Source organism: Onychomys torridus, chromosome 2 (assembly GCF_903995425.1).
Source record: "Onychomys torridus chromosome 2, mOncTor1.1, whole genome shotgun sequence".
Classification (NCBI taxonomy): Eukaryota; Metazoa; Chordata; class Mammalia; order Rodentia; family Cricetidae; genus Onychomys; species Onychomys torridus.
The window spans coordinates 128,101,515-128,114,982 of record NC_050444.1 but is presented as its reverse complement, the minus strand read 5'-3'; the positions used below and the strand labels follow the sequence as shown (position 1 = coordinate 128,114,982).

The window sequence follows — 13,468 nt, the reverse complement described above, 5'->3', positions numbered from 1 at the left end:
TAGCTCTGGTTCATTTCTGTGCGGTTACATATCACATGATAAAGAAGTTCAGTGTGTATGTATTTGTGTGTGTGAGAGAGATAGATATGGAGAGTGTGTGTGCAAGAGAGCTAGGAGAGAAAGAGACAGAGATACTGTGCATGCATGTGTGTTGTGTGTGTATGTACACTGGCTTCCACTCTTTGCCATCATGCTTTGCTACACAAGGGAATGAGTTAAGGTGAGTGTGAGCATGGTTGTAGTCGAGTCAGGAAGGGGAACACTTCTCTGACTTGGTTATGCAGAACAGGGTCTGATGCACAGCTGCCTCAGATAGAGCTGATTACTAGATGTGCCAAAGCCATGATGAGAATAACAGTGAAACTGGCCTCAAAAGGACTTGGATTTGAATCTTTAACCTCTAATTTATTTATTTATTTATCTATCTATCTATCTATCTATCTATTCATTCATTCATTTATTGATTGATTAATTAATTTAGAGCTGAGGATCAAACCCCAGGCCTTGCGCTTGCTAGGCAAGCGCCCTACCACTGAGCTAAATCCCCAACCCCAACCCTCTAATTTATTAGCTGTCTGACCCTGACACAGTCAGGAAAGAGTCCTCCCTTCTCTAGGGTACTGTTCTTTCATCAGTATAAGCCATCAATAATGCCCAAACCTAAACCTAATCATTCTGATCAAACACATGAGGTCTTAGCTGTGGACCTAAGAAACACAAAGAGCTAAATGAATGAGTCTCTGACCCTATGCAGGGGAAAGGGTAAAGAGAAGGCACTGGCATGCATCTATTGGCTGCCCTTCTGACTAAAAACAATGACAGAGAAAGAAGGGAAGGAAGGAAGGAAGGAAGGAAGGAAGGAAGGAAGGAAGGAAAAGAGGGAGGGAGGGAGGAAGGAAGGAAGGAAGGAAGGAAGGAAAAGAGGGAGGGAGGAAGGGAGGGAGGGAGGGAGGGAGGGAGGGAGGGAGGGAGGAAGGAAGGAAGGAAGGAAGGAAGCAAGGAAGGAAGGAAGCAAGGAAGGAAGGAAGGGAGGGAGGCAAGCAGGCAGACAGGCGCCTCAAAAGCATAATTTAAAACCTAGGTAGCCCAGGCCACCTTCAACTCTTGTTGTCTTGTGGTTTTTATTGACTAACTCTGGACAGCTTAGGTTTACTTAGTCCTGGGATATCTTAGTTAGAGTTAGTATTGCTATGATAAAACACCATGACCAAAACAACTTGTGGAGGAAAGGGTTTATTTGGCTTATGCTTTCACAGCACTGTGCATCACTGAAGAAAGCCAGGACAGGAACTCAAATGGGACAGGAATCTAGAGGCAGGAGCTGATGCAGAGGCCATGGAGGAGTTCTGCTTACTGGCTTGCTCGCTATGGCTTGCTCTGCCTGCTTTCTTATAGAACCCAGGACCACCAGCCCAGAGAAGATACCACCCACAATGGGCTGAGCCCTCCCCATTGATCACTAATTAAGAAAATGTCCTATAGCCAGATCATATGAGGCATTTTCTCAACTGAAGCTCCCTCCTTTCAGATAACTCTAGTTTGTGTCAAGTTGACATAAGACTAGCCACCACATGAGCTAAGCTCCCTGGAGGGTAGAAACACTTGGCAAAGCCCCTACCTGCCTGGGAATAGTGAGGGAGCCACAGGCTGGCCCACACAGTGTTAAATCTTTTCCTTTCTTTCCCAGAGATTGCAGCCAATGAGGCTTTCTGCTTAAATGGCCTAGAACCGTCTCCCAAAGCTCCTTAACTCAGAAAAGTGCGAGTCAGCAAAATGAAAATAACTTAAAAGGCTCCCTGGAAAAAAAAGAACTCCAGTTTCCTCCTCCTCCAGCTGAGGGCCTCTTAGTGGCGGCTCTCATTTTTTTTTGAGTCCAGGCCAGGGGCTTCCCACTAGTTCAGGAAGGCAAGTAGGCATTAGAGGCTCGAATCCACTTCCTAGTGGGAGCTGGAGGATCCTTAGGGCTCCACTGGGAGTGCTTTGTGGCTCCAGGGATGATGTCAGGGTCACATCTGCCTTTAAGGGCTGGAACTGTCATGTGTGTTATAACTGAGGTTGGTAGAAAGGAAGTCACCAATTGCAAGTCCCACACAGGTATCTTTTGCTGCTCCCAGCTAAGGGTTTGGTGTTCCCTGCTTCTGTCACCCCAAAGGGAGGAGTACGGTCGAAACCCCACCTGCTTGCCCTGCATGCACAACACTTCAGGCAATAGTCCTAAACTGTGGACATTTCATTCTTTCTCCTAAAGCTGAGAAACCTGCTTCTTGCAGCCGGTACATCTACAGTCCAGAGGGCTGACTGACCTAGCGAAGAAGCTACTGAAGAGCACAGGAGGAAATGTTATGTCCAGTTCTCATCCACAACCCAGCTGTTCTGTGCATCCAAGAAGTGACCCAAGAAAGTCCATTTATACAAAGGAACCCTGAGTCCCAAATCAAAGAAGTAACCTGCCCGGGGTCTCAGAGCTGCTAAGAGGTAGACCCAAGAGTTACACACAAGCAAGGAGGATCAGAGCCCCCAAACTCACCTGTCTACCTTTTCCTTCTTTCTTGACCTACTGGGGCCTATCTGACTTCAACCTGTGAGAACAAGCCCAGGTGGCATCATGGTACTCTCCATCCAAGAAGGGTCTTCCTGACTCTCAAGGTCTAATGTGCCCTCAGCAGACAGGATCGGGTCAGTAACCTGGTTTCTTTCAGGCTCGTTTCTAGGGAGGACTCACCTTCACCCTACAGGGTCTGTGATAAGACCAGGGAACCTGGGCACAAACACAGTGTACCCCACCTTAAATGACTTACAGTCCAGTGAGAAAGACGGATTGAAGCTGGCACAGTGTGGGCAAAGGGGTGTTCAGTGAAGATTGAGAAGTCCCCCAAACCCTCCAAGACCTCATGGTTGCCAAGAAGAGGACACAAAGGACACAGATGAAAGAAATAGTTTCTGTTGACATGGAGAGCCAAGCATCTTGTCAGAAACTTCAGGGTTGAGATATTGCTGAAAGAGGCAGAGGAAGACATCACAGATAGTAATGGCTCTTTGTTGAGGCTACACATGTGGGGTAAGGCCATGTGCACACTGCAGAGTACCCGAGATACCACACCCCAACAGTGCCTGTATGAGATCTTACTTTGGCTAGGCTTTTCACTAGGTAATCACTGAATCCTTTGAGCAGACCATCAGGTAAGTTATAACTGGGGTTGTCCACATAGGAGGAAACCCAAATCGGGAACCTGTCATCTCTTGTGCTTGAGCCCTGGAACTAGAGTGAACTCCCCAGATAGCATGGCATCTGATGAGAGGAGAGCAGAGAAAAGAGAGCCATCTGGCATGGAGTTGGGGGCCAGTCACTGCCCACCTCTTCCAGGAGCTTTCTAGTGTGCTTCTTCATTTTGTGCTCCCAACAAGGCTGCAGGTGGTAGACAGTTATGTGGATTATGTACTAGCCTTCCTTTATCTAAAAGAGGCTCAGGGGGATTCAAAACCTCTGGCCTCCGAAGGCACCAGCACTCATGTGCACATATCCCCACACAGACAGAGTCTCTCTCTCTCTCTCTCTCTCTCTCTCTCTCTCTCTCTCTCTCTCTCTCTCTCTCACACACACACACACACACACACACACACACACACACAGTTACTTGAAAATAATAGAAAACTTTACAAATAATTTTAGAACTTTTAAAAATAATTCAGTGCAAAGAAAGTTTGTTAGTGAGTATAGTTTCAGGAGTCTCTAGTGAAGGATAACAATAACTTTAAATTATGATGAATAACTTGGTAAGGATACAAAAGGTCACATTCATACATCTTAAAGTTTGGAGGAAAGCTACATCATAAAGTAAAACTCTGAAAATATTCTTCGGGTCCTCAAATGTATACATCACCAACTCACAAAAGGAAAAAGTTGAGAGGGTGTGTGTGTGTGTGTGTGTGTGTGTGTGTGTGTGTGTGTGTGTGTGTGTATCTCACAAATACTGTTGGGAAGTGGTACATGAATGTCTGCTCTGCTTAAAATATGTCTGAGTCCTTTGGGAAGAAATACAATGACACATGTGAAGATGCTCTTGTCTTTTAACCCAATTAGTTTACTCCTTGGAATTTATTCTACAAAGAAAAAAAAAAACACTCATAAAAGATTACCCAGACAGCATTTCCCACTAGCAAGAAACTAGAGACCACAAACCATACAGTGAAGAGTTAAGAAAGCAACCTTGGCCCCGTGCCAGGAAGGGGTATTAAGATGGTAGCTATGCAAACCAGGCCACAGTATGGGCATACCTGGGAGGGGGATGCTTGCACATGTCAGAGGAGCATGGAGGCCGAGGGCTTGGCTCTTGGGATTATGGCTTGGTTTTCTTTTTAGGTTTGGCTCTCTTTGGGATTTTCTTTTGTAACTTAAACTAAACTGGAGAAGACTTCAACCAGCTGGAATGTTGGCTGCAATCAATAAGATGAAATGTGATGGGGATGTGCACATAGTCCTGCATTGCATTTAAGAAATATATTTCAAAAATCCACATGACTGGGGTAGGAGTGGGACTGAAGTGCTGTTACTATGAAAGAAGCCGGCATAAGGGAACAAGAGACTCCGCTTTAGTAGGGCTGGCACTGAAGGCCTGGTACAATCACAGCCCAGTACAAGAACCATACTGACAGCATAAGGATAAGAATAGGACTAGGAGACTTGAAGGTAACTGACCCAGTTTTCTCTAAGAGTAAATACATATTGAAGTCAAGACTATATCCTCCGGGAGCTGCTCTGGCTTCAAAACTCACATGGTTCCTTATGCAACATGGACAACTACAGGGACAAGGAGAGGGGCCCAAGATAGGGAGAAGGACTGGCTGATGATGGTCCCAAACACATTCTTAATCTCACTTTACAGAACTGCCTAGTTCATCATGAGACAATCACTAAGGATGTTGATTTAATGTCCCAGAGTAAGAGGTGACACCCCATGGGTCAGGAGCTTCCTAGAGTCCAGCACCTATCCCTGAGTCCTGACCTACCCTGAAAGGGTAGCTGCAGTGCTCAGAGTTCTAACAAACAGGATAATGCAGCAGTAAGGGCCATCATCACAATAGCTGACACATTCCTGTGAGGCAGATATGCCCATTCCCCAAAGAGAAAATCAAAGTGTCCTGGTTAGTTTTCTTTGTCAACTTGACCCAAGTTAGAATTATCTGGGAGAGGGAACCTCAACTGAGAAAAATGCTTCTATCAGATTGGCCTATTGGAAAATCTACAGGGCATTTTCTTGATTAATGTTTGACAGAGGAGGGCTCGGCCCATTGTGGGCTGTGCCATACCTGGGCAGGTGGTTCTGGATTATATACAAAATCAAGGTGAGCAAGCCATGGAGATTGAGCCAGTAAGGAGCATTCCTCCATGGTCTCTGCTTCAGATCCTGATTTCAGGTTCCTGCCTTGAATCCCTGGCTTTCTTACCATTACAAACTATAAGCTGTGAACTGAAATTCTTTTCTCCCCAAGTTGGTTTTGGTCAGTGTTTCATCACAGCAACAGAAACCAAACTGCAATAGGAAGCTAAGATAGGGTAAGAGCATGTTGAAGGCCAAAAGTCAGCGATAGGACAAACACAGGACCATCTAAACCCAGTGAGACACAGTAGCTATGAATCTGAGCTTTGGATTGACTAGTGAACAATGATGTCATATTGAACCCTGAAAAGAGCCATCATGGGGCAGGTTAAGCATTGTTATGGTGGAGAGGATATCTAGGGGACACCGACAAGATCATCTTTGACCTTTATGATCCATGACCTTGTAAAGCTTCCTGGCAGACACTGGTCCATCCCTCCCAAATAAAAGCTGAGAGAAGTCTGTTGCTATGTCTGTTTGTGGATGCCAAAGCACATACTTTATGCCCAGTAAATAAACTGGTCCACAAGAAAATGAGAAGACAAGGAAATAGAACCTACTAGAAATGGTCATGGGTTTTGAAGAAGTTTTTCTTTTCTATAAAGAAGAATAGAATTCTGGAATGATTTCAATCTCAATAATAAACAAGGAAACATAATAAAACACAATTTTTTGCCAACTAAGTTGGGAGAATAATTTCAAAAGTGGTTACACCCATTACAAGCATAAAGAATAATGTAACTGACATTCCTTTTGGCTGAGAAGAAACCACACTAAGGAAATAAAAGAAAGTGTAAAGAGAATGTTAATACAAACATTTCCATCAAGTTTTATTTATAAACGACCTAAAATTCCAAGGAGCTATAAATGGGCCAGGAGGCAGGGGGTGGGCACTGAGGTGGGGGAGGGGAGCTGGAAGTGTGGAGCCTGCACACACAGCTTGCACCACAGGTCCCAACAAATGCAGAATTTGCACAAGTTTTCCAGGAAGCCAAGAGCAGATATGAAAGCTAGGATCTCAGCACAAGAGGGCAGTAGGGTGGAGACAAGAGAGGCACATTCTCAGGTAAAGGAATGAACAGGGTAGGGAGAGGGCAGGAAAGGAGATAAATCTCACTAGTACTGATGGACATTTATCCACAGATTTCCTAAGAACCCAGGAACTAGACACTACTTACTCCATATTACAGCTGAAGAAGCCAATGCTAAGAGGAAGCACCTAGCTTCGAGCAGGGTGGTAGTAATCTGTAGAGCTGAGAGGTGAACTGGGATGCATCAACTACCTAACTCAAGTTCCCTGCAGTGAAGCCCTGCATGGGCTGGAATATCGGTGAGTTAGCCCCACTGTAAGGACTTGAACAACTGACCAGATGGCTTACCCAACTGTACCTCTATGTCTGTCCACTTTGGGGATGTTAGAGTTGATGGTTATGAATGCCAGGGAACAACGTAGAAACAAACATATTAAATGTGCAGGGATGAGTGTAAACTTGGTCCTGTGTGTAACTGTATTTTTACAGTTACATCCTTGGACAAAAATCACATCATAGTATTTCTAGCAGTGCTGTTTGAAATGATTTCCCTACCCCCCCATTCTATAACCTTGTTTTTATTTCTTTATAATTAAACATAATCACAATGTAGAAACACATACAAGAAACAAACTGGGGCAGGAGGGAAACAGTCTTCCTCACACAGTCCATGGGCCAGAATTAACATGAGTCCCACCTTCCTCTTCCACTTGATGAAGGGATCTGTAGCCAAGGCTTCTGGGATTGGCTCAGGTTCTGTCAATTCAGAACTGCCACCCTGCTCAACAAAACACACGGGCCCATCTCGAGAATCAAAGGAATCCAAGTGTAGAGCTAAGGTGGGGCCACTGGCACCACAGGACAAGCAGAATTCTAGGAGTGTGAACAGTAACGCTAAACAAGGTTCTAGGGAAGATCCCCAGTGATTGAAGAAGAAACTCAGATTCAATTGCAAATATCTTCAGGTGATTTAAAGGAACTAGCAGAGGTTTCTGTTTACTTAGACAACACTTATTCTTTCATTGGTGAGTATATCTAAAGGGTTCTAGTAAACAGGTACTTTTCAAAAGTGGTGTTTGTGTTAAAATACACATTCTTACATTATCCCTATTTGAATAAAGTAAATTATTATGATGTAATTACGTCCAATATCTCCTAATGACTTGAATTAATGAGGATGATTATCATGGATAACTGAGGCTGTGCTATTCCTACACGTAGTCTGGGATTCTATGGCTAGATTCAGAGCCACTGTAATAGTCCACTTATCTTTCAGGGAAGACAATATATTGATTAGCTTGTTGATTTATCTATTTAGTTATTTGTTGAGAGAGGAAGAAAGGGAGAACTTTTGGGAACTGTTCTATCCTTTGATCTTACTTTGTTTTTGAGGCAGAGTCTGTAACACAAATTTCTAAACGCTCTTTTAATAAAAGTCCTGGAGCCTAATATTGGGATAAAAGCTGAAAGATCAAAGAACCAGAGCAACCAGCCACTAGTTCTTACCTCTACAAAATCCTCAGCCTAAAGACAGTGAGTTTCCCATTTCCTCATGCCGTATATACCTTTCCCTGCCCTGCCATATTACTTCCATGTCTAATCTAGATGCTGGCTCTGTCCTCTGATCCTCAAGCAAGTTTATTAGTGTTCACAATATATCACCACAAGGGTCTCTCTTGTTTCTGCTGTTATGAGGCCTACCTCAGGCTACCTGGCTCTTGAGCTTCTGGTTTATTCTCCCCTCTCCCTGGCTCATCTTTCCCTAGTAGCTGCATCTGGATTTGGACCCAGTTCCACTGCTGCTGGCTCTAACTCCTTAGGCTAGATGTTACTCAGACATTTTGAGCCCATTTCATTCATGTCAAGTGTTTAAGTTATTAAGGACATTACAGGGACTCAAAACCCTATCAGTCAGTCTTACTAGTGGGTGAAACCTCCATATCCCTTCAGCCTTACTCTTGAAAGCATGTTTCCTTATTGCTTCTACTTCCAGTTTCTCTCGGCTTTATATGCTAATGATGACTGACACCCCCACCCTCTCTGTGATTATGGCTACAATACTTGTCAGAATTAACTCTGGGCATATCATAGTTAGGGTACTATTGACATGCTAAAATGTTCTTACCAAAAGCAATTTGTGTAGGAAAGGGTTTGTTTAACTTATGGGTGGTCCATCATCCAGGCATGCTAGGGCAGGAACTCGAGCCAGAAGTCTGGATGAAGAAACGGAAGCAGAGACTATGGGGTAATGTTGATTATTGATTCACTCCCAAACTCATGTTCAGCTACACTTCTTACATAGCCCAGGGCCACCTACCTAAGGATAGCACTGCCCACAGTAGGCTGGCATCTCCCACAACAATCAGTAATCAAGAAAATGACGCATAGAGGTGCCAACAGAATGATCTGTGAGAAGCAATTCCTCAGTTGAGGTCCCTTCTTCCCAAGTATGTTTGTGTCAAGTTGACAAAAACTATGACAAGGGATGAAAGACTCGTTTTGGTTCATGAGTGCAGATGGTTTCTATTCTTTGTGGTGGGGAAAGGCAGGAGGGAGGGGTTATGGCAGGAGCACATGGTGGAGGCTATCCACAGGGTGGACCAAGAAGTTGAGTGTCCAATAGGAACTGGGGGATATAAGCTTCTAAGGCCTACCTCCAATGACCAAGCTTTGCCATTTAGGCCTCATCTCTTGAAGTTTCCAGAATCTTCCCCAACATCAACAGCCCTATCAGTTGGAGACCAAGTGTTTCAAATGGTCTATGGGGAACAGTAGATGGGGAAGAGTTACAGAGCCCTTTCCCAGGTAGCATCTAGATTCCTATGCACAAAATTCTGAACTAGGGATAATTATGAGCAGTCAGTAATGATCACAGATCATTATGAGCAGTCAATAATAATTACAGCAGGCACACAGTAGCAAAACAAGGACTTGAACCCAGGTCCCAGTCTTTCCCAGGCCTGTTGTCCCCAATGTGTGCATCAAAAGTCACACAAAGTGCTCTCATATATAGCAGGAATTTTTACTGCAGCTATAACAATCTCCCCGCTAAATAGACACACACCTGGGGAGCAGTTGTATATTGGGTTAGTCTTTGAGGCATACACAGCACCTTTGGCTGTCTATGTTTTCTTCATGCTTGGGGAGAAAAGGGATGATGGGTGACGTCAACTGTGAAACATGCTTTAGTTCCTCGGGCATTTCGTATCACTTTGGCTCTGGCTGCCCGATGCAGTAACAGTGAACCTATCTTTTGTTTTGTTGAGACAGGGTCTCCTATAGCCTTAGCTGGCCTCACAGTCCACTGTGCTGGCTAGTGTTTTGTCTACTTGTCACAAGCTGGAGTCATCTGGGAAGAGGAATTCTCAATGGAGAAAAAAAATGCTCCCATCAGAGTGGTCTGTAGGCAAGCCTGTGGGGCATTTTCTTGATCGATGATTAATGTAGGAGGGCCTATCCCACTCTGGGTTGAGCCATGCCTGGGAAGGTGGTCCTGAACTGTATAAGAACACAGGGGGAGCACTCTTCCTGTGGTCTCTGCTTCAGTCCTTGCCTCTAGGTGAGTTCCTGCCCTGACTTCCTTTCATGATGGGCTGTGGTCAGGACACAGGACGTATAAACTGAAATAAGCTCTTCCTCTTCAAGCCACTTTTGGTCATGGTGTTGGATCACAGCAACAGAAACATAACTAAGACACTCACTGTGTAGCCAAAGCTGGCCTTGAACTTCTGAGCATCCTACCTTACCTTCCAAGTACTAGGAGGACAGGTGTGGGCCTCCATGCCCAGCTGAAAAGGGAACATGTCTTAACAAGAACTTGCTGAATACGAACCACAAACTTTCCCTACCTCATGTAATGAGTTAACCCATGCTAAACACTTAGGCAAATCCTGCTACACAACCAGTTACTATTATTCTTCCACATTGCCTGACTTCCTCATTCTACTGATAAGGACTCTGAGACAAGATGCTACTTTACAGAGATCTGGGGAAAATACTACAGAAGAACATTCTTGTCTATATATCCTATGATGAGCATACACTGGTCCACAAAGGATTGTTAAATTTGTTACTATATTACAAATGATTACTGGATTAACTGAAATATAGGGTCTCAGAGTGGCGCCTACCCCATCTATTTAACACAGTAACCCTGAACTTTTGTTTATAGATCATCAAATTAAAGGTTAAAGAATTAGAAATAACAGATCAAAGTTTTCCACCAATGTCTAAAAGTCCAAAATCCAAAATGAAGGTAACAACAATTGCTGACATTTATTGAGCACTTTATATATTTTACCTCTAATCCTCATAGCAACCCTGTGAGGAAGATTTTCTCCTTTTTTGGAACAGAAAATGTAGGCACAAGGAGCTTATATTAATGCCAAAGCAAGCAGGAGAGCCAGGCTTAGAACACAGAGGTGCTTGTCCAAAACCCTTGCCCTTTCCAAAATGCCACACTTACTTATTGGCATTGTATAAAGAAAAGTGCAAGTCCACAGGAAGGTGGAGGATAGTTTGCCAAAACCACGTGCCAGACACCATAAAGATCCAGCAACCAAATAAAGAAACAGATAAACAATTATGAAACCTCAACGATCATTTGAAATAAAAAGGAGAAAGAACAAACCGATGTCCACCAACATCGCCCATTTTCTGGCAAGCTTGTACCACAGCTAACATTATTAGGCCCCTGTGTCCATTTCTTTACAAAAATAGGCTAGAATAATCAGGGAAGCTTACTCTTCCAGGTGCTAATAGCAGACCATCTTGGAACAGCTGAGTGGTCCAAGACTCATCCTTCAAAGTCAGAGAGGGTGAGATGCTTTGGAGACCTCTGTAGAGCCATCACAAGACCCATGGCCCTTATGGGATCTCTCTCCTGAGAGGACCTTGCAGGCCACATACAACACACGTTTAACATTATAAAAAAAAATGAGAACAACTGTCTACATCAAGAATTAATGGAGTTTTATTGTAGAACAAAATAGAGGAGCAGAGATAGACGTCCTCCGATGGTAAAAAGAACAGTTCATATTGTGGTCCCTTACTCTGATGCTTTAGAGCCTGGTGAAAAGTGCTTTTCCCACCCTTCAACAACACTGGTGGGGGCGTGAGGCTCTGCTGAGTCTCAGCAGATCCATCTGCCTTCTTTGAAGTAGAAAGTCCAAGTCCAGAATAAGACACCGACATCAGTGCCCTGAAGGCCTTCTGCCCAGATATGGCCATGCCTGGTAGGGTCTATTTGGATGGCACCATCGCCCGCAAATGCACACGCCACACAAGGAAAATGCAAAGCCTTTATGAAAAAAATCCAAAGTTTATTGCAAATTGTATTTTGCTTCCCTTCGTTCTTCATTTTTACAAGATTTGTTGATATCCATGATTTTCTCACAGATGTACTTGTTGACTTTGGAGAGTCTCTGTGCAATTTCAGTTTCATCCACTGTTTCTTGTGCTATTCTGTCATACAAACACTCTAGACAGAGGGAAGAGACAGGAAGGTCAAGGATTAATGATGAATCTGAGAACAAGTCTTTTAAGGAGAAGAGAGAGGACATGCCTCCTGACACACTTTCAAATACTGGTTCACATTATCTTACATGGTTATATATCTAAAGCCCTACCATAAAGTATAGATAAACACTGTAAGTGTATACTTAAAAAGTAATGGTAAAACAACCCAGGTATGGTGGCTCACACCATTAATCCAAGCACATACAAGGCAGAGGCGGGTAGATCTCTGTGAGTTGAAGGCCAGCCATGGTCTACATATTGAGTTCATATATAGCGAGACCCTGTCTAATTACCGAGGATGATAAATCTATTAGCCAGATTAATATATCTCTCTAAAACCTCTGAATGCTGAGCTTCTCCCCATCCCCATTTTCATCAAAGGTACCTACTCTCATAATTTTTTTTTTTTGCTTTTCTTATTTCCTAATGTTATTATGTAGGTATGTGTCCCTAAACATTTTTTTTCCTATTTTCAGCCTTTTAATAAATGTGCCCATCTCTCTATTGGTCCGACTTGCTGATTTTACTTAGTGGAACACACAATATTACAGAGCACCTCTGCAGGTCACCAGTGAAGTTACTACCTGCACCGATGAGACATGTTCTACTGTATGACTTTAACTTACTTTTAACTGTGCATTTGATTGTCCATGGATACTTGGTTTTGCAATTGCAAATAACCTTGCTCATGTCTGAGGGTACTTATCCAAGAAACTCTCTGATTACCAGCTTAGCCATAGCAATGCTGAACATTAGGAGTATGCCTACTCAGCTTCACTAGGTGATGCCTGGCAAATTGTTTTCCAAAATGTGCCGGATGCCACCCCCAAGTGGTAATGCATGCAAGTAAGTACTGGCTGCCCTATAACTTCACTAGCATTTGACACTGTCACATCATTAAGATTTGTGTGTGCGAAGGCGTGGCTACTACTACTGAGGCTGAGGATAACTACTCTCTGAGAGATCCTACTATTTGCTATGGTGAAGCAGAGTCAGCCTGGACAAGGCCTGAGTAGAGCCTGATTTTCTGACAGTCCCCATGCCTGGAGATTTGGTACAAATTATTGCCCTAGAATTCCCACATCATTTACTAGGACAACAAACTCTGAAGTAGCTTTTAGAAGGATTCTGAGAAGTATGTGGGGTAAACATTTGTAAGCCCCTTTCAAGAAATTAAGAATCGTATACCCAGATGGGATTGTTACAGATATTTTATGTTTAGGTTACTGTTAATTTCCCAGAGCCTAGTGCAGTACGTGATAAAGAAGCAAGCCTACATACAAATATGTTGAATGAATGAATGTTTTTTCTAGGGAAGACTGAAAACATAAAAATTCTAGATATAACATGTAGGGAGATAACTCAGTTGGGAAAGTTCTTGCCTTGAAAGCAGGAAGACCTGAGTTCCACCCCCAGAAGTCATATAAAAATATCCAGATGTGGTGATGCATGCTTGCAATCCCAACACTTGGGAGGTGGAGACAAGTGGATTCCTGGAGCTCATTGGCTAGGTAGCCCAGAATAATTGGTGAGTTCCAGGCC

The 13,468-nt window shown here is 43.6% G+C and overlaps 1 protein-coding gene across 6 annotated transcripts in view; it reads right to left on the bottom strand.

Moving 5' to 3' along the window:
* The window catches only part of LOC118577112 (BEN domain-containing protein 5), a 1,024,598-nt gene that overhangs the window by 181,888 nt on the left and 829,242 nt on the right, over window positions 1-13,468 (bottom strand). For 3 of the 6 annotated variants that reach the window (XM_036177156.1, XM_036177157.1, XM_036177159.1), the window contains one exon: window positions 11,364-11,888. The exons of the other annotated variants lie outside the window; for them this stretch is intronic. In XM_036177156.1, the coding sequence (XP_036033049.1) occupies window positions 11,731-11,888 (158 nt within the window). In that variant the 3' untranslated portion in view covers window positions 11,364-11,730. Of the gene's footprint in view, window positions 1-11,363; window positions 11,889-13,468 lie in introns of those variants that run through there. 6 annotated transcript variants of the gene reach the window in all.